General features: G+C 48.7%; 1 protein-coding gene across 2 annotated transcripts in view; it reads right to left on the reverse strand.

The window, feature by feature from the left end:
* Positions 1–20,019, reverse strand: part of ZBTB40 (zinc finger and BTB domain containing 40) — an 80,967-nt gene that overhangs the window by 13,045 nt on the left and 47,903 nt on the right. Inside the window, exons 4-12 of one of the 2 annotated variants that reach the window (XM_002715990.5) lie at positions 14,617–14,806; positions 13,908–14,050; positions 9,481–9,673; positions 7,343–7,479; positions 6,620–6,821; positions 6,192–6,325; positions 3,417–3,585; positions 2,647–3,114; positions 1,705–1,911 (exon numbers count right to left, since the gene is read on the reverse strand). In XM_002715990.5, coding sequence (XP_002716036.2) covers positions 1,705–1,911; positions 2,647–3,114; positions 3,417–3,585; positions 6,192–6,325; positions 6,620–6,821; positions 7,343–7,479; positions 9,481–9,673; positions 13,908–14,050; positions 14,617–14,806 — 1,843 coding nt within the window. The remainder of the gene's footprint in view (positions 1–1,704; positions 1,912–2,646; positions 3,115–3,416; positions 3,586–6,191; positions 6,326–6,619; positions 6,822–7,342; positions 7,480–9,480; positions 9,674–13,907; positions 14,051–14,616; positions 14,807–20,019) is intronic. The other variant, XM_051856713.2, reaches the window with a different exon arrangement.

Genomic DNA, 20,019 nt, shown 5'->3' on the forward strand with positions numbered 1-20,019 from the left:
CTGCAGCCACGGCATGCAGGCAACCTCTAGAAGACAGAAAGGCAAGGAACCAATCTCTCTTCCGGCGTCCAGGAGGAACACAGCTTTGCTGACACTTTGATTTCAGCCTTGCAAGACCTCCAGAACAGCCAGAGACTGCACTTGCTACAGCAGCAGCAGTAACGGACACGCTTCACAGAAAAACCAAAGGTCCTCACACCTGGGCTTGCTGGGCCCTTCGGGGACCTGGCTCTGGTGATCTCTCTGGCCTAACTTCCACCACTCTGCCTCCCTGCCTCTGCTCTAGCTCCTCCTAGTTTTCCATGGCCTCTCAAGCAAGGCCAGCTCATTTCCTGCAAGGAGAGGGCTCTGCACTCATGATGTGCTTCTAGGTCTTCCCCTGGCTACCCCTCTCACCCCACTTGGGTTTCTGTTCCAAAGCCAGCCCTCTGAGGCCCCCAGAGAGTGCCAGCGCCTCCACCCTGCATCCCACTGGCTTACCCTGCTCTGTGTTCCCCCGCAGCAATGACTCCAGCTGAATTTATATCACACAGCTGTTTGTTTATGGCCAGTCTCATCCCCTGTGAGAGTATCTACATCAGCCCCATGCCTGCAACAGTGCTCAGGAAATGCACTCAGATGCAAGTATTTATCAAGGCCTACTATTACCAAATGTCATTCTAAGTTCACCCAACACAGCAGCAGGGAAAAAGAAAACTAATAGGCCTCCCTTCACAAAGCTTGCCTTTTAGTAGGGGAAGACTGGACCTGAAATAAATGGATACTATGTCACATGATAAGTACTATGGCAAAAATTTAATGCAAGGAAAGGGGCTGGGTGCCGAGATTCCCCTAGGGGTCGAGGAAGGCACGGACGGCGTGAATGCGGACTTGGAGGCAAGGAAGGAAGCACGCACGCAGGCGGCTGCAGGGAGCTGTCCCAGAGAGGGACTGGCAGGAGCAGAGGTCCTGGAGCCAGTGCCTGGCAGGTCTGAGGCCTCGCAAGGAGGTGCAAACGGGCAGCAGAGTGTGGGAACAGCGGTCAGCCCAAGAGAAGCGAGGAGGGAATCGAGGGACAATCAGGGAGGGCCTGGCAGGCAGCTGTAGGGGTTGTGACTTCCACACGGAGATGAGAAGCCAGGCAGGGTTCTGAGCAGAGGCAGCGGGTACTTTTTCAAGTCCTGAGCAAAGGAGACCGGTGAGAAGGCTGCTGTGTCCATCCCTGGACGACAGCACTGTCCCTTATGCTTCCACGCACCGCACCGCCCTTCCTCCAGCTGCACCAGAAATGCCCACTCCACTCTGCCCTGCTGCCCGGGCACCAATCCCATCACCACCTGCCCGTGACTGTCTCAGTACTCCCTGCCCGCTGAGACGCCAGCTGTGAGAGCAGATTCCAGCTGAGGGGCTCAGTACCTGGCATCACCTGATCCACAGCAGGAGCTCAATCAAGGTCTGTCCCATGCTCAAGTTCATCTCAAAGCTCCTAGAATTCCTGGCTGTATGTGAACCCTAGAACAGTAACACGGTAATACCAGGGGAGCCAGTCTTTGTTCAGAAACTCTCACAGTAAGCATTTCACACGCCTGTGCACACACGTGTTCCTAGTTGTCTGTGTGTCTGGAGGCTCAGTTCTGGTTTTGTTTTTAGCCCGATTCCAAATGGGTGCTCGGGCAGCTCAGGAGAGCCGCTCCAGGAGCAGCGAGGGGCTCGCCCACGCCTCACCTTCTGAGTGTTTCTTCTTGGTGTGGTAGGCCAGGGCAGAGGCTTGGGTGAAGGTCATGAGGCAGTGTTTGCACATGAACGGGCGGTCCCCGGTGTGAAGGCGCAGGTGGTTCTTCAGGGTAGAATTGGCGGCAAACTTGGCGCCACACTCCTCGCACGAGAAAGGTTTCTCATCAAAGTGCTCCGTCAGCTTGTGGTACTGCATGCCTGGGGTGAGGGGAGGGGGAGGGTTGGGCCAGGGACCAGAAAACACACAGGAATCCACGTCACGGGGCCAGCATGGGGACGCCCAATTCTGTCACAGGCCAGGCCGCAGAAGGAAGCAAACATGAACCTGGGGGCCAGGCCGTGCCAGCTCCTCCCTCACATAGCCACGCTGCTGGTCTGCCTACCACCCAGCCTCCCTCCTAGTGAGATCAGGCAGACAGCGATGCTGGGCTTATCGTCCCCCACCCTGCTGTCCCTCTTAAACAGGACCTAGCCACCCGGAAAGAGGGAAACAAACCTCGTAAATTTCACTACGCTTATCCAACATCTGGGACGTGGCAAATAGTTCTGATGTACAGCCCGTGGTTTCTGTGACTCGTTTATCATGAAGGGACAAGTACATGGAAATGTGCAGGCCAGGCACTGAACAGCTGGTTACAAGCATGACTAATAACAGCCACCAGTTACTGCGGGCTAATCCTACTCTGAGTGCTGTACTGGTGTTCTACTCTAACTCCTGAGAAAGGAAGTGGTGTCAGGGTAGCCGCTTAACAGGCAGGGCGACCGAAGCGCAGGGCTGCTCCCACGGCCATGCTGTCGTGCCGACACTGCCCTGCCGCCAGACGAGCTGGGCGCCTGTGTCTGTGGGGCCCCTCCGTGTTCCTCACTGCACACATTGGAGGCAAGGCCTGGAACCCAAGTACGACATCCAGAGGATGTCAGCCCCGACTGTACCTGACGCGTGGGCGAACTCCCTCCCACAGAGGTCACAGGTCACCGGGAGCCTTTTCTTCTTCTTCTTGGGGACCTCAGCCTCGCCGCTGGCACCATGGACCTCGAGCTGGTGCCGCTCCAGGTCCTTCTTGGACTCCCTGGTCTCGCTGCACTCCTTGCACTGCACCTGCTTGCTCCTGGCCGCCCGGCAGCGCTTCTCATGCACCTTCAGGCGGCAGTAGAAGTGGAAGCTTTTGTCGCAGGCCTTACACACGAAGCTCTTCTTGGCAGCGTCCGGGGAGGCAGAGGTGTCTTTCCCCGCAGGTTCTGGCGAGGAGCCAGCCTCTCCCTGACCGTTCTGTCCCCCAGACCGCCGGGCGTCTGCTGCTGGCTCCGCCGCCCCTGCATCTTCTTTGTTGCTGGCTTCCAGGTGAACTTTGTTGCTCACCTCCCACGCTCCCTTCTCTCCGTCTTCCTTAGTAAGGAAACCTACACAGGAGAGAGATGTTGTGGCTCTGGAAATCTGTTTCTATTTTCCTCTAGAACTTTGCTAATACACTCTTAGAGGACACTGGGGACTGCAGAGTGCATCACTGTCACCTGTACTTTTCCAGTAAACACAAACAGCATCATCTTTCACCTGTGTCTCCGGCGGCTGGGACTGGGAGCACGTGAAACACCAAGTGACTTAAGGCAGTGAGGAGCCCTTACGTGAACCACTGCCTCTTTCCTCATTAAAGAGACAAACAGCCCGGGACCTCACAGGCCCCCAGCCCCACTCTGTTCCTTACCCAGCGACGCTAACTCCTGCATGACGGGCTGCAGGCCTGGAGAAGATTTATGGACAGTGCACAGGAGGTGACATATTTCAGTGACGGAGACTGACTTGTCCGTGGCTCTGCTCAGCACCGTTTTCAGGGAGGCTTCAGGGCTGGCTGTCTCAGAGGAAACACTCAGAGTCTAGACGAACACCAAAGACAAAGTGCTGGGTTAATATCAGCAGATTTCTCCATGGTTTTCAACTTAGGAAAAAAAAAAAAAGCACTAATAGCAGGAAAGCAGGAAGGCACCACTAAATCTCTAAGGAGTTTATATTTCTTATGATAAATGTAGTAGAGAACCTGCTTTCACAAAAAACACCAGGGAAAGTAGCAAACCACAAATGGAGCACAGACCCAGACCAACGCGCGAGCACCTGCAGACACAAGCAGGGGAGCGTGGAGGTGTCCATGAAACACTTCTCAGAGACAGCGCTCCTCAGGGCTCTGCCGGAGCTCAATATGAAACCGGGGAAAATTATGGAACTGGGGTGCTTCCATTTTGAAGCTCAGGATAATTTGTTTTAAAAGATTTATTTATTTATTTGAAAGTCAGAATTACATAGAGAGAGGAGAGGCAGAGAGAGAAGTCTTCCATCTGCTGGTTCACTCCCCAATTGCGCACAACGGCCAGAGCTGCGATGATCCAAAGCCAGGAGCCAGGAGTTTTTCCGGGTCTCCCACACAGGTGCAGGGGCCCAAGGACTTGGGCCATCTTCTACTGCTTTCCCAGGCCACAGCAGAGAGCTGGATCGGATGTGGAGCAGCCAGGTCTCGAACCACCGCTTATATGGGATGCCGGTACTTCAGGCCAGGGTGTTAACCCACTGCACCACAGCACCGGCCCCAGGATAATTTTTCATAATAGACAATTGTCTTCATGTGTGGAAGTGATTCTGTACAATCACTAACTTCAAAATTTTAGATATGTAGAGGGACCTCTCCCCTTTTAAAAAATTTATTGACTGATTGATTAGAAAGGCAGAGTTAGAGAGAAGGAAAGATGATTAGAAAGGCAGAGTTAGAGAGAGGGAAAGAAAGAGAGTGAGAGTGAGAGTGAGAGTGAGAGAGAGACAGAGAAGTATCTTCCATTTGCTGGTTTACTCCCCAAATGGACAAGCAGCCAGAACTGGGCCAGGCTGAAGCTAGGAGCCAGAATTTCATCTGGGTATCCCACGTGGGTACAGACGCCCAAGTACTTGAGCCATCCTCTGCTGCTTTCCCAGGTGCATTAGCAGGGAGCTGGATCAGAAATAGAGCAGTCAGGCTATGAACCAGTGCCATATAGGATGCCAGTACCACAGGTGGTAGCTTAACCTGCTGTGCCATAGCACTGGCCCCAAATACGGACATTATTTTCTTTCATAATGAAACAGTGTTTCAAAGAAGGTTCAAATAGGGGCTTTAAAGAGAGCAAGAATATAATTTCAAAGCCATCCTCTTTCAGAAAGTTAGAGCTATCAGCAAATTCAGTACACTGAGAAAACAAAGCTAGTCCACCCACAGATGGCCAAATGGAATTTTCATTTTGGAAGATACTTTATTTCTGCTCTTTTCAAGTCTGTCTAAATAAACCCAATGTCCCCAAAGGCAGCCATGAAACTAATTAGTGAGGTTAAAACCCCTCAGCCGAGAAGCTCCATCTTCGACGTGTGTGGCATGGGGGAGTCTCGCAGATGACTCTTTCGTCTGATGTCCCGAAGAAACACAAGCCATCTTTGTCAGCTTCAAGAGTCAGACCAAGGTGTGGCTAGGCAAAGAGTCAGAAACCAGCCTTCGGCACTCCCATGCCTGCCTGGGCCAGAAGGGCACCACAGGCGAACTCGCAGTGTAATTCTGTGTTCCTTGGTTCTTCTTCTCTCCTTGAGATGCATGTGATCCTGGTCTGGACATCCCTGGATTCCCCTCCAGCCCCACCTGGCTTTTCTGGTGCTGGCCACATTGTGAGAAGCCTTACAGAAAATGAGTTGGCATTATTTGCTACCCCATATGGGAAAAAGCTTTGTTCTGTGTTTATCTTGGCTCTTTTTAGGAGCCAGAATAGAAGGTGTAATACGATCAATTTCATTTCCCCTTATCTGAGAGAAGACGCTGCTTACAACACGCTGGAGAACACTGTCCTTGTGTACCTTGAGTTTACCTAGGTTTAGACGAACGAAACGAGTCCAGATTTGAGGCACATGGCCCTGGATGAGTCCTGGCTTCAGGTGCAGGCACCGTGACACAGTGGGCTCAGCGGAAGCTTGAACCTACACAGGAGTGCCGGAGACAGCCCTGCCTCCTCCGCTCCCTGCTATGCGCCTGTGGCATAGGTGATGCCCCAAGTACTGGGTCCCTGCACCCGAAGGGAGAGCTCCCGGCTCCAGGTTTTGGCCTTGCCCAGGCCTGCCTCTCTCAGGCATTTGGGAATCAAACCAGCAGACGGAAGATTTCTGTGTCTCCCATTTCATCACCCTGCCTTTCAAATAAATAAATAAATCTTTCTGGGGGACAAAAAGTCCCAGCTTCATCTCTTACCTGCTGGAGCATGCTAGACATGTGAATTACCCTCCTGGAGCCCAGGCTCCCTCGGCTCTTAGATTTGGTAGGTCTAAAGGAGTCAGGCGGTTCTGACACCGGCTGAGCACGAGGCTGAGCACAGAGCCGGGGCTGTGCAAGCACGGTCCCCAAGCAAGCAGGAACGAAGGCAGCCCCAGACACCCACTTGGCCAGCACCCTGGACCGTGACCTGCTTGTCCCCCCTCACACCTCGTTCACAGCCTCCGCCAGGCGCTGCTGCTCCAGGGTGAGGGACTTGAGCTCCAGCCTTTGCTGGATGGCCTCTCTGATCAATCCGCTGTGCCTCACGACTGCTTCTAAGGCAGCACTTTCTGGAGCGGTCACTGCAAGAAAGGGGATTGAGGGATCGTTAAGAGCTCAGCTCCTTCCCTCAGCTCTTCATAAGGAGAACACACTTCACCTGCCTCCCATATAGCAAGGCAATCAGAATACAATAGCGAATGTAAGTTTAGAGTTTACAACGGCTTTTTTGTTCCTTTAAATTTACAAACTACGGTGAGCTGGAACAAAACTGCCAGTCCCTGAATCAGGGCCGAGATGTGGACAACGACCGCGGGGGAGCAGGCGGATGATAATCTCTGGTGGAGGCAACACCACGCAGAGGTCAGGTAACTCACCTGCCCGGAAGAAGGCGTCTGCACCAGGCTCCCTTCGTACTTGTTCCATGAGCAGGTTCAACGGGCAGGACTTGGTTTCCTGAGCCACCAGCAGCAACTGCCAAATGGCTGTCGCAGAGAGGGTCTGCTTTTCTAGAACTGCTGACGTCAGGGAGCTGAATCCCCCTGAACCACGGTCACGTTTCACAAGCTCCTCCATGACCTTCAAGATGCAGCACACACGCACATGAGAGACGCAGTCACACCCGGCCCGCTGCAGGGCTGCCAGCCTGGAGACTGGCCGGCAGTGCAGGTGTTCTGGTGGTGGGGGAGGGCAGTTTCCAACTTCTTTCACCTCCCTCAACCTGAGACCTCCCATGCAGGACGGAGGTCTCCATTCCTGCTTCTCAGTGCCTCTCCTCATCACCACAGGCAAGACAACCACCCTAGTTGCTACCCTACCTTAGAAACTGAGTTAATTTCTATGATTCCTTCTCTACTCAGTATTTCTCAACACAGCTGTGCATGTACATTTATGGGAACAGAAGCATAAGGGTGAAAAGTTTATGGAAGATGGAATTAGAAGATGTTTGTTTTGGTGCAAAGTTTGAAATCCATGCAGTTTCAGGAAACGAACTGTCTGAAGCCCCCGTGTGTACGGACACACACACACATACATTCTTGTTTATTTTTGTTGTTTCCCTCTCATTCCACTTTACATCCCCTCTCCCCAGCCCCGCTCACCTCTCTTTCTCCAGGGGCTAAACCCCTCACATGTGAGATCATCTTTAGTAACATCTGGTTGTCTGTGAAAATCTCAGAGAGGTTTTCCTGATACCGTCTCAACAGCTCTGTCCCATAATCATCAGGGCTCGACTGGCCTGTGAAGATGTGACCAAAACAACGCGTGATGCGACAAAGCCTCCTCAGTGTCTCCTACAGAAGACTCCGGGATGTTACCGACGAGAGAGGAAGAGAAACCTGCCCGCGAGCTGTCTCCTCTGCAGAGCTGAGCCCAACTCCCAGCTGAGGCCTCACACAGCTGGAGCCAGATGCCTCTGCTCTAACTTAATCATAAAACCACTAACACTCTGAAAGTTGGTGCCTGGTGGGAGAAGCTGGGAACTGCCCACAGCGGGGTAGTTAGAAGGCTGCGTTACTGAGATCAGATGGGCGGATTCAAGGAGTGTCACTCACACGGGTGCGGCCCGAGGGAAAGCACCCGTGTGGCACTCCAAAATACAGCAGGCAGAGACGGGGCGTGAGGCTGACCCAAGTTCTGCTCAACGTCCTTGGAGCCAGTCTGGTAGGGATTCCCATTTAAGAGGTCATGTTTATTTCAAAGTGAAGAAAAGCCAAGTTTCCCTTAGGTTTGTAGATATTTTTTTTTTTTTTTGACAGGCAGAGTGGACAGTGAGAGAGAGAGACAGAGAGAAAGGTCTTCCTTTGCCGTTGGTTCACCCTCCAATGGCCGCCGCGGCCAGCGCGCTGCGGCCGGCGCACCGCGCTGATCCGATGGCAGGAGCCAGGAGCCAGGTGCTTTTCCTGGTCTCCCATGGGGTGCAGGGCCCAAGCACCTGGGCCATCCTCCACTGCACTCCCTGGCCACAGCAGAGGGCTGGCCTGGAAGAGGGGCAACCGGGACAGAATCCGGCGCCCCGACCGGGACTAGAACCCGGTGTGCCGGCGCCGCTAGGCGGAGGATTAGCCTAGTGAGCCGCGGCGCCGGCCCGGTTTGTAGATATTTAAAAAATTTTTTCACCTCTTTGTCCCAGCAACTCTACTAGAAACCAAATCTTAAGAAATTATCTGAAGGCATAAACAAAACAAACCACATACAATGACAACTGGAATTGCATATGTCTGTGGTGATGACCAGGATACTAACAGCTAACGCTCATCTCAGTGCCCACTCTGTGCCAGGCACTGGGCCAAATGTTTCCCAAGAACTATCTCATAGCAGGCACATATAGGATGAGTGCGATAGGCACCAACTTATCCCCATTTCACAGAGAAAATGAGGTCCAGAAAGGTTAAGTCACTTGCTCAGGGTCACACAGCTATAAAATGAACCCATATTTTGCATACACATTCTTATGTGTGTCTGCATACACATCCTTATGATGGGAAGTAAACAACTGCCAGAAAAACAGAATTGTATTATTTAATGAGGGAAATCCTAAGAGTAAAAATATGGTAGAATTTCAATACTATAGAAATAATGCAATAGATCAAACATGTCAAAATGTTGATACTGACATACTTTAATAGGATTTAGGTCATTTGCTTCTTTACTTCTTGAGTTATTCCAATTTGAACGAGTGTAAGTTAGAAGAAAGTTCTTTCCCTTCCCGAATAGCCTTCTCCTGAAATCCACCTCGGTCCTAACTGTTCTAGGGTAGGACAGAATGGCTCAACCGGCAGTCTATCTAAGGGATGGGATGTGGGTTCCTTTCCCCCAGCTGAATGGACACAGACAGAAGTCAGTTCTGGGACTGCTGCAACCAGGCAGCTGTCAAGTGGGTATGGGGCAACCAAGCTTTTGAGTCTCTGCTGCTCACATCTGTCTACCCGGCTCCTCCAAACGCTCAGCCTGTGAGACTGCTCCTTTGCCTTTCACAGGTGATCCTGGAAGATCCTGGGGAAGCTGTATGTTAGTCAACAGAACCAGAGAAGCACCATGAGGGAGAAAAGTCATCCTCAATTTCAGCTCTTAATTTTGGCAATATTGAGAATTGCTGATTTTGATAGCTAGCTTCTGTTTTGCAATGACATTTCTGAATATTATCTTATCTCCCCCAGCACGGAGCCAAAAGGGTGCTGTGAGCCATAATTTTCTGCAGCAGTAGTTCCAGCCCAGAGAGTCAACAATTAACGAGTACCTGTGGCACTGGGCAGAGCAGCTAACCTCTGCAAATTCTCCAGCAGAAGGCCCAAGTTTGGGAACGTCATCCTCACGGCCTGGAGGAGTTTTACCACGCTCTCAGCAGTCAGGGTCTTCTCTTCAGACATTCTGTGCAACAAATTTTCTATCGTCTCCTTGGGTGTTCCGCCCTCACAGCAATTCAGAATCACCTGCAGTGGCAAGCAATCATCCAGACACCAGTGATGGCAATTGGAAATGTATCTGACACTCCACTGGAAACCCCAGCAAGCTGGCATTATGGGACACTCTGTCTCCACCATCCTCCCCCCATGGCCTATAGCATTATTTTTTTCCAGTCTCTTCCTTATTCCATTTCAACAACAATCGAAAAAATTCTCCAAATCGCACTACGGAAACCTTTCTCAATGGCAGATCAGTGCAGATGCTTTTTTACTTGCTTGCGTTTTGTGGAAATATTCTTACACGCAGCCTGCAGGACCCTGCAGGGAGCTTTACATCCAACCTGGTTCTTCAGAAGAAACAGAGACTGGCAATTAATTAATATACTTACAACGCTTTTCAGTCTCTGCTCAGTAAAGTTCAAGATACTGGTGTAGGGCCGGCGCCGTGGCTCAATAGGCTAATCCTCCGCCTTGCGGTGCCGGCACACGGGGTTCTAGTCCCGGTTGCCCCTCTTCCAGGCCAGCTCTCTGCTGTGGCCAGGGAGTGCAGTGGAGGATGGCCCAAGTGCTTGGGCCCTGCACCCGCATGGGAGACCAGCAAAAGCACCTGGCTCCTGCCATCAGATCAGCGTGGTGCGCCAGACGCAGCGCGCCGGCCGCGGCGGCCATTGGAGGGTGAACCAACGGCAAAAGGAAGACCTCTCTCTCTGTCTCTCTCTCACTGTCCACCTCTCACTGTCCACTCTGCCTGTCAAAAAATCTAAAACAAAACAAAACAAAACAAAAAAAAACAAAAAAGATACTGGTGTAGGTTATAATCACAGCAATTCTATTATTTTATTTCCTTTTACCGTATCAGAGTGGTAATTTGAATTCCCAGATAATCTGCGTACTGCATTAACAGACGGCCTTTCTGGATTATTTTCCTTGTGAGCTGTTTATTGCCCACTCCTTGCGTTCTCAATGGCCACATGCATCAGTCTTAATTCAACAATGCTACCCCCTGCTCTCCTCTGGTATGCAAGGGGATTTTCTCAGTCCAAAGGGCATAGGGCTCTAGCAAAAGGTAAAAAATAACACATACACACACACACACAAACCCACGAGATATTTCACAGATGTTTTCCTATTATAAGAGGACTATTTCTTATCAGACTACAATGGGCTATGTATGGCTTGGCTCTCTCTAACTCTCATGGATTCGATAAAGCAGGGGACTATTTTCATACTTATACTCCACAGATCCAAAGCAACTGAACTATGAGCTTGCCCTTGGGATGTGAGCTCTCAGGAGAACAAGTCAAGCCAATCAGTCATGGCAGCATGCTAGAGGCTGCCATTATCAAATTAACTCTCACTATAAGATAATGCATTTACCTCTTAAAACTAAATTGGTTTTCCATACATACGCGTGTGCACACACACAATATATCTAGTTGTTATATTCCTTGTCAGTACAGAAAATCATGCTCTTTAAGGTCTAAATATACAGTAGATTAACTAAATGAATCATAATTTAACAGCTTATATCTAAAAATTATACCAATTTCAGTGCGAAATCTTAGTTCCTAAGCCATAACCTGATATACATGAGGCAGCCAGTAAGCATTTATGGGCCTTACAGTCAGATCCAGTTGAAACCCTAGTTCTATTATTTATTGTTTGTGTGACCTTGGGCAAGTTATTTAATTCTTTGAGCCTTACTTTCCTCATTTGCAAAAGAAGTAGCAATACCAACTCTTGCACAGCTGTTATGGGGGTTCCGTAACACGAAGCTGCTGTGGCACAGGCTAGAGCAACGCCATGGACATGTGTGATCTTCAAGAGGTAACAGCAGCGTTGATACCACTGGGAGTCGAAACGCAGGGGTTAAGAAGCTGTGCTCTGATGAGAAGCCCAGGTCCCTGCTGAACTCGGGTGAGTTCCTTAACCTCCCTACGCTTCTGTCTCCTCATATTTCAGGTGAAAATAAAATCCATGACTTAATGTGCATGGGAAGCAGCAGAAGATGGACCAAGTACTTGGGTCCCTGCCACCCACAAGGGAGACCTGGATGGAGTTCCTGGCTCCTGGCTTCAAACTAGCCCTTCTCAGATTTGCAGCCATTTGGAGAGTGAATCAGTAGATGAAGATACTTCTCTCTCTCTCTCTGAAACTTTGCTTTCCAAATAAATAAATAAATTCTAAGAAAAAAAATAATAACAACAAAAGGTCCTCAATAGGGGCTGGCATTTGGCACGGAATGAAGTTACCTGAATTGAGTTCAAGGTGCCTGCTTTGGCCAGGCCTAGTCCCTGGCTTACGTAGGCACTTGGGGAGTGAAGCCGAAGATGGAAGATTTCTTTCAGGTAAAATTAAAAGAAATACGAATTTTTAAATGTCCTCAATATATTGCTTGGCACACAGTCAGCAATAAACAGAAACTATAGTAATTCCTATTTTTTTTATGTCTGTTTCCAGTCCTGACATAAAAACATTTCTATTTACTGTTTCTTACAAAAAGAAACCAAAGCATTTAAGGATAAGAGACAGGGCACCCATAAGCAGCATAATTTCATCATGGAATTAAGTTCTAGAAAGCCCAGTTATACTTTCAGATGATGTAAAGTACTCTGGCTATTCAATCAACATTCACCTCTACACTCCCATTTTATCAGTTTGCTTCAATTTTCACGAGAAGGAATAGCTTAATGAAGATCTGGTGGAACCCCAATCTTAAGAAGTGTTTTTGTGATTTATAACTAAATCAAGTTCTTCTCTTTCAGCTTTTTGTGTCAAGTAAACTGAAAGTGACAGAGAAAATGACAGTGTGGTCTCTCTCGCTCAGACAACAAGGCTAAGTTTGGGCTCTATCTATGAATGCCATTTCACCAAGATAATGAAACAGTTCAAAGGACACATTCAATCTAGCTAATAAGGAAAGGGTTTGAATGAGTAATTGAATGAACTCACTAAACAGGGAATCAGGTACCACGACAGCTATAAGCAACTTACATAAACTGAGTGCCTGAAAGGGCAATCTGAAGCAAAGGAGAAAAGAGGAGTGCAATCTCTTCTCTGTATCATTTTTCTCTAAGACATTCAAATAACATAGAGAGTTCAAAACATAATTTGAAAAACAGTTTTGAGATTAAATGTTTCCATTTACACACACACACACACGCAATAGAAGATCAGAGAAAAATAAAATCTGGGATCCAGTCCTATGAATCCAGCACTCAGCTATATTAGTGTTTTCTCAACTTCTTCGCTGCTAAATATTTAAGTCACCCCCCTCCCCAGTTTTAAGAATTGATGCCACAACAGTCCTCTATCCCTATTCTTCCCTTCCAGATATAAAAATATTTTTAGCACAAAGTTGAAATCAATAGCACCAACAACTACAGTTATCTAGTTGCACTGTGCAGTCCCGCCAGCAGTTTTATGAGGATTTCAGATGCTAGCTGGGGGGAGAGCAAATCGGTCCAACCTTCCTGAAGGGCAGTCTGGCAGCAGGCACCCAGCAGCGGGAAATGTTATCCTCTCTTTCCAAAATGCTACTTCTGGGAAATTATTCTAAGGAACTAAGTTGAGAAGCTTGCACACAAAGATATGTTTGCAATGATGTTTTGTGGAGTACCAAGTATAATGGCAAAGAAATTAAAAAACAAAAGCCCAACGATAAGGAATTAGTGAATTACGGTATACCCATTAGAATATGACACAGCTACAAAAATCCACATTGTACATATTGAAATAGAAACGTACTAACATACTAAATTCAAAACCCAGTTAGGAAGCCCTGTGTTCTGTATAAACTCGTCCCAAGATGACTCAAACAAGGAAGAGTGGGGACACTCGCTCCAAATGGTGGCAGTGATTATCTCTGAGTAGTGAAATTTGAATTTTTCTTATTTGCTTGTTTCCCAATTTTCTACATAGGGTCATTTCTGTAAAGAGGAAGCGTGTCATCATAATGACAAATGTGCCTCACACTTTAACTCTTGTGTGCCTGTTTATAACAAAACTTCCCCGAGTGTGAGCAGGAGAATCGCGTACTGGTCTGCCTGCATCCAGCGAAGTGTTAACCACTGCTGCAACGTGCACAGCTCTCGAGGCTGCTGCAAGGGACACGAAGGGTCTGGATTCCGAGGTATTGACTATATACCAGGCACAAAATACCAAGGTCAAAAGTGCTATGTGCGGCAGACCTGGTGTTCACTTGTTTATTTTTTGAAGTGCTGTATGAGTGAGGAAGGGGGAGGAGCTACTTGACAGTTACCCTTTTCTCAGTGCAGGGCAGGAATCCCTCCTTGGCTGTTTCCAGGAACTCCATAATGGGCCTCAGCTGTGTCACACACTGTATCAGGCCCTCTTTGTGTTCTAGTAATAGGACAGACAAGGTCTTTCCCTGCTCCGTGCTCCCTGGGGGAGAAAGAATTAGAGACACACAAGAGAAGCTAGTCAATTTGAAGAAAATGACAGCATGGTTTGTCAAGAGATCTAACAGAATAGTAAAGTGATTCTCAGCCTATTCTGAGCACCTGAATGCAGAATTGCTTTTAGAGAGGAAAACACTTTATTATTCTGTTTAAACTCTATGAAAGGAAAAATGTTTCATTTATCTGTCGAAGCACAAAGCTGGAGAGGCAGCCAGAGGTTAACTTTTGGTTGGCAAGGCCACTGCTTTGTACCTAACCCAAATGAGAGAAGCACCCGCCGTTAAGTGCTGTCAGTGAACCAGCTCACCCTGGACACTCAAGCCACGGATTTGGCTATGTGGCTTCTGAAAGGCAGAACACGGCTGGTATTCTCCAATGTTAAGGTAAGAGACTAGTTAACCAGGGGCTATAAATGGAGACTCAAATTTAGTTTGTAGATATTTAACATGCAGCTTCTAGAACTGGGCCCAGAATGCATATGGAAGCCACTTAGTGACTAAGCCACTGGAGGCAGGCACCTTTGGAAGGAATGAACATTACAGCACCCACCTGTGGGAAGCCCTGTTTCTGCATCTTTGGGTGTTCTGTGTAACAGAGCTGTCTTGACTGCAGGATTAGAATCCTGGCACAGCCTCAACAGGGCCACAACAGTCGAAGCATCCAGGCTCTCCTCTCTTACTTTATTCAGGATTCTCTGAAATGCTGAATGTCCTTCACCCCTAAGACATTCCACTAGGGTCTGTGGAACAAAGGAGAGAGACATTAGCCAGGAATAAGAACCCCACAGGCACTTTCTCCCCCACTCCTGCTGTCTCAGGCTCCCACTCTGTCCTCAGGGAGACCCTGACTCCCGGCATGGACCTTGCTCAGGGTCACCTCGGCCGGGGAGCCTTTCCCACACACAGGCTTCCCCTCTTTGTCGCTGCTCCTGATTCCGATTTGTCATGCGCTAGGACAGTAACTTGCCTATTGTTCCCTCCTCCTAGAGTTCTTCATGACAGGGCTTGTATATTCCAGAGCTCTGTATGCTCAGCCACTAGCACAGCCTGCCGCCTAATAGAAGTTTGGTGAATTTTTAACAAACTTCATGCATGTCTTTCCTAATTATACCTCTGTGGATCTTATGACATTTTGAGTATTTCTTGGACAAAGATATCTGAATTTCAAATTTGATAAGCTGTCATTTTATTATTTGAGAATGCAATTAAAATCTCACAATTTATGAAAAAAGCACACTTAAATCATTTATAATATGAATGACAATTTAGAAAGACATGGGTCTTACTACTTTCAGATAAATTCTGTAATAATTAAGGCTAACAACATGTGGGCTTGTAGCTGTCAGTTCTAAGCACATACAACTCACATATTAAGTACCCCATGTTAATCACTTCCAATCTGAAGGGGCTTCAGAATTTCTTAAGCAACAGTCTACACAGCAGGCCTTGCCTCTGGCCTGGACCGCTTGATCTTTCTGCGGCACGTGGCATTCCTATTGCCTCTAGCACCGTTCTGCTCTGCCCTCGTGGGCGTCCTGGGTAAGCCCGCTCACTCCTCTGCAGCCATCCTCGCTGGTTCTTCCAAACGCATAACCACAGGCAGCTCCTGTGATTCATCTGGATCCTTCATTGTTTCTCCCTTTGTACTTCTCTCTTAAAAATCTCTAACATGTACAGCTTTTTTTTTTTTTTAAAGATTTACTTATTTATTTGAAAGTCAGAATTACACAGAGAAAGGAGAGGCAGAGAGAGAAAGAGGTCTTCCATCTGCTGGTTCACTCCCCAATTGGCCGCAACAGCCGGAGCTGCGCCGATCCGAAGCCAGGAGCCAGGAGCTTCTTCTGGGTCCCCCACACAGGTGCAGGGCCCAAGGACTTGGGCCATCCTCCACTGTTTCCCAGGCCACAGCAGAGAGTTGGATCGGAAAAGGAGCAGCCGGATCTCAAACCGGCACCCATATGGTATGCCGGCGCTTCAGGCCAGGGCGTTAACCCACTGCGCCACAGCGCCAGCCCCACAGGCACAGCTGTAACTTTTACCTTCTGCAGGTGACCTTCAAAACAGGCTCCAACACCCACCCCCATTTCAATCTGCACAAACTGGTTCCTGCAGGCCATGCCTCGTGCTCCAGAGGTCTCAGGGCCACATGTAAAACCCAGCTCCCCGTCTGGATGCTTCTGCCTGGTACTACAATATCAACTAGCCTAGTGGCAAAAACATTCCAGTCAGCATTCCTCTCTTTGGTCTGACAGACTCTCTCTCACACAAATGGGAAGGAGGCCACCCCACCCGGAAGGGAGATGCTGATGGAGCTCCTGGTTCTTGGACTTGGCCTGGCCCAGCCCTGGCTGTCCAGGGCATTTGGGGAGTGAACCAGCAAATGAAGATGGATCTCTCTTTTTCTCTCTCTACTTTCTGGATAAACACATAAATAATAAAGTTTTTTATGTTTGTGGTCATCTCCAAAAGTTAGCTTAGATAAAATATAGTTTAATGGTCCACATTAAGATTTCATTGGGGTAACTTACATGAACCTAAGTTAACTCATTTTTCTCTATCAAAAAGAAAAAAAAAAAAAGAAACGAGGATATCATTAAAAAATGTATTTATTTGTTTGAAAGTCAGAGAGAGGGGAAAGACAGAAATCTTCATCTGCTGATCACTTCCCAGATGGCCACAACGGCCAGGACTGGGCCAGGCCAAAGCTAGAGGTCAGGAGCTTCATCCCAGTCTCCCACATGAGTGGCAGGAGCCCAGATACTTGGGTCATCATGTGCTGCTTTCCCAGGCCATCAGCAGGGATCTGAATCGGAAGTGGAACATCTGGGACTCGAACCTACGTCCACATGGGATGCAGGTGTCACGGGTGTTGGCTATACCTGCTATGCCACAAAGTCAGGGTCTCCCACATTTGGTAGCAGGGGCCCAAACTTTTGCACCACCTTCCACTGCTTTTCCCAGGCCATTAGCAGGGAGCTGGATCAGAAGTGGAGCAGCTGGGACACAAATCAAACCAGTGCCCATATGGGATGCCAGTATTGCAGGAGGTGGCTTACTCGCTGTGCCATAACACCAGCCCCACGAATATCATTTAAATGGTTAATCCCCTTTAGTCAAATTAATTCAATGTTCATGCTTTTATCAGCTGATCTATTGTCTCCTTAGAGCACCTTTTTGTTGCTCATGTGGTGCGGCCCTGAGATAGCAGACTCCAAAATGGCTCTGGGGGACTTCCACCTCCGTATTCATCCATGCCTACGGGCTGACTGGCAAGACTGCACGAGTAATGGGATACTATTTTTTTTTTAAAGATTTATTTGAAAGAGTTACAGAGAGAGAGAAGGACAGTCAAGGGGAGAAAGAGAGATCTTCTATCCATTGGTTCATTCCCCAAATGATCACAATGGCAGGGGCTGGGTCAGGCTGCAGCCAGGAGCCTGGAACCCTATTCTGGTCTCTCACATGGGTGACAGGGGCTCAAAGACTTGGGCCATCTTCTGCTGCTTTCCCAGGTGCATCAGCAGGGAGCGAGATCAGAAGTGGAGCAGCCGGGACTTGAACCAGTGCCATATGGGATGCCAGTGTCACGGGTGGTACCTTAGCCTGCTGTATCGCTATGCCAACCCCAGGATGCCACTTGTGAGGTCAGGCCATCATGACTTCCATCTTGCACATCTCCATGCACGTGCTTCTCTGCCCATGCTCTTGGAGAAGCCAAGCGGCCATACTGTGAGCTGACTGAGGTAGAGGCCCACATGGCAGGGGACTGTGTGTTCAGCCAACAGCCTTGAGAATGGAAAAGGAAGAGATACTCCCCAGCTGAGCCTTGGCAGGCAAGCTGCCATCCTGGAAGGCAGCCCTACAGGGGCTGAGTCAGAGCACTCAGCCAGGCTTCACCCGTATCCCGACCCTCAGGAACTGTGAGGTACGAAACGCGCTGTTTTCGGAGTAATTGATGAATTACAGTTACAGATCGTAAGGCGGACCCACCCCGTGTAACAGCCCTAGTACACACGCTTCCTCCTCTGTTTCCCCCTCACTTCCTGCGTCTGCTTGTGCACCTGAACAGGTCCAGCACATGGCTTTCTCAGCCTGCCCTAGGCTGCTTTCTTTTTACTTGAAGTTCTCTGAGTAATCCAAGCCCAGCTCTCTCCTTATCCAATTTGTCTGGCGTTATTATTCGAGCTAGTGGGGAAGAGCCGCCTTCATCAATGGTGGCATCTGATGTGCTTCTTATTATCCCTTCTGCAGAACTACTCAGCAGTGAAATTAAAACATTTGTTAACTTCACTGCACAGCAGTGATGCGAGGGTGACCATCTGGGAAGAGAAGCAGGAGTGGGCCGATGAAAGGGCCAGGAGGGAGCAGTCAGCTGCTGGCACAGTTCTGCTCTCCAGTCTTTGTTCCAGAACCTTCTGGGCACCCACACCAGACCCAGCATTACCGTTATTACTCCACTGGCCGCCCATGCTGACTGGGGCTCCACGATGGAGTAAGCCCTTTTCAGAAAGAGTATCTCTGCCTAAACAGAAGGGCGTCACACACTGTGACAGGCTGAATCATGTTAACGAACTCCAGGAGCGGAACCAAAATGGAGTCTGCCAAAGTGGCTCAGTTCTTTCCCCACACATTTGGAACTCCTCTGACTCTCTGGACTTACAGGGACTTTCATAAATTCAAGTTAATGTATGGTCACACAAATAAAATACTCATGTATAAATACAGGGGTAAATCTGGGAGGAACCACTTGGTGTCCCCTCAACTCGAGGCTTCTGGGTGATGTACCTGCTTCCCCCAAACGTGCGCTTCCTGCCCTGGCAGCTGCGTGAGTTCCAGTCTCTGCCTGCTGACCCAGGCTCCCAGAATGCGGAGGGTCAGGCAATGGCGAGAAGCACCTGAGCACGGTCACTCAGCACCGTCCGACACTGCAGTGGTGTCACTCCACTTCAGACACACAGAGAGCTTGAGTCACTTGCCGAAGGTTTCAAGGACAGTGTAGAGCAGTCTGGATGAAACTGCACACTCCCTAGACCTGAACCCCCTTTCACTCAGTCCTAGCTCCCAGATGTGGAGTGGAATCAAATCCTTTTAGACTGCATTCTTTTGGACTTATAGATTCAGCATTGACTTTGAACACTGGGAAATATCTAGATAATCTGTACCACTGCTCAATGATTAGTTATGGAGACTGGGACACAGTAGGTATCCAATGAATGTTTAATTGAATGGAATCCCTTGGCCATAAAACCATTAGCTCTTCTATCTATGGCTGCATATCTCCAGACTTAATAACTGACAGAGAGGAGGTTGAGAAAAACCACAACTTATTTTCACCTCTCATAGACTTGCATAACCAATCCCATTAGCTCACTCTTAAGAGGGTTACCCAACTCTGCCAGTGAATACAGTCCTCAAAAGAGAGGCCTATAACACTGGACAAACCTCCCAAGCAGTGAAATGGTTGAAAACACCAGATTTACCTAGAAGACACTTGTTTGCTTTTGAAATAAAGTTGAAGGAGAAAAAAATATCACTAGGTCTTCAGCCCTGGGAGTTTTTCTAGAACTTTAGGTAAAAAGTGAGTTAAACAGCACAGAAACCAATAGTAGGAAAAGTTACCCCCTTATTCTAGTCCAAGATCCACTTTGCTTTATATGCAATTCATTACAAGCAAGGATACGGTTAGGAGGAAAGAAGGACGACAATGCAAAGTCCCAGCACAAAGACGGAAGGAGATCTGAGCTTGGCTTCACATCAGCTTCACTCGGCTTAGTCAGAGCCTCCCAGTTCACTCCTCGCTTTTTCTAATGGGCAGGGGATGTTATGCCAAGATGGACAAGGCAGAGGCATTTCCCATGAGCCCTTTCCTTCATCAGTTCTGGCTTTGCTTTCACATGATCCACACAGCTCAGCCTCTTCTCGTGCTGCTGCAGTCACTGCTCAGGGAGTGGCT

Source organism: Oryctolagus cuniculus, chromosome 7 (genome assembly GCF_964237555.1).
Source record: "Oryctolagus cuniculus chromosome 7, mOryCun1.1, whole genome shotgun sequence".
Classification (NCBI taxonomy): domain Eukaryota; kingdom Metazoa; phylum Chordata; class Mammalia; order Lagomorpha; family Leporidae; genus Oryctolagus; species Oryctolagus cuniculus.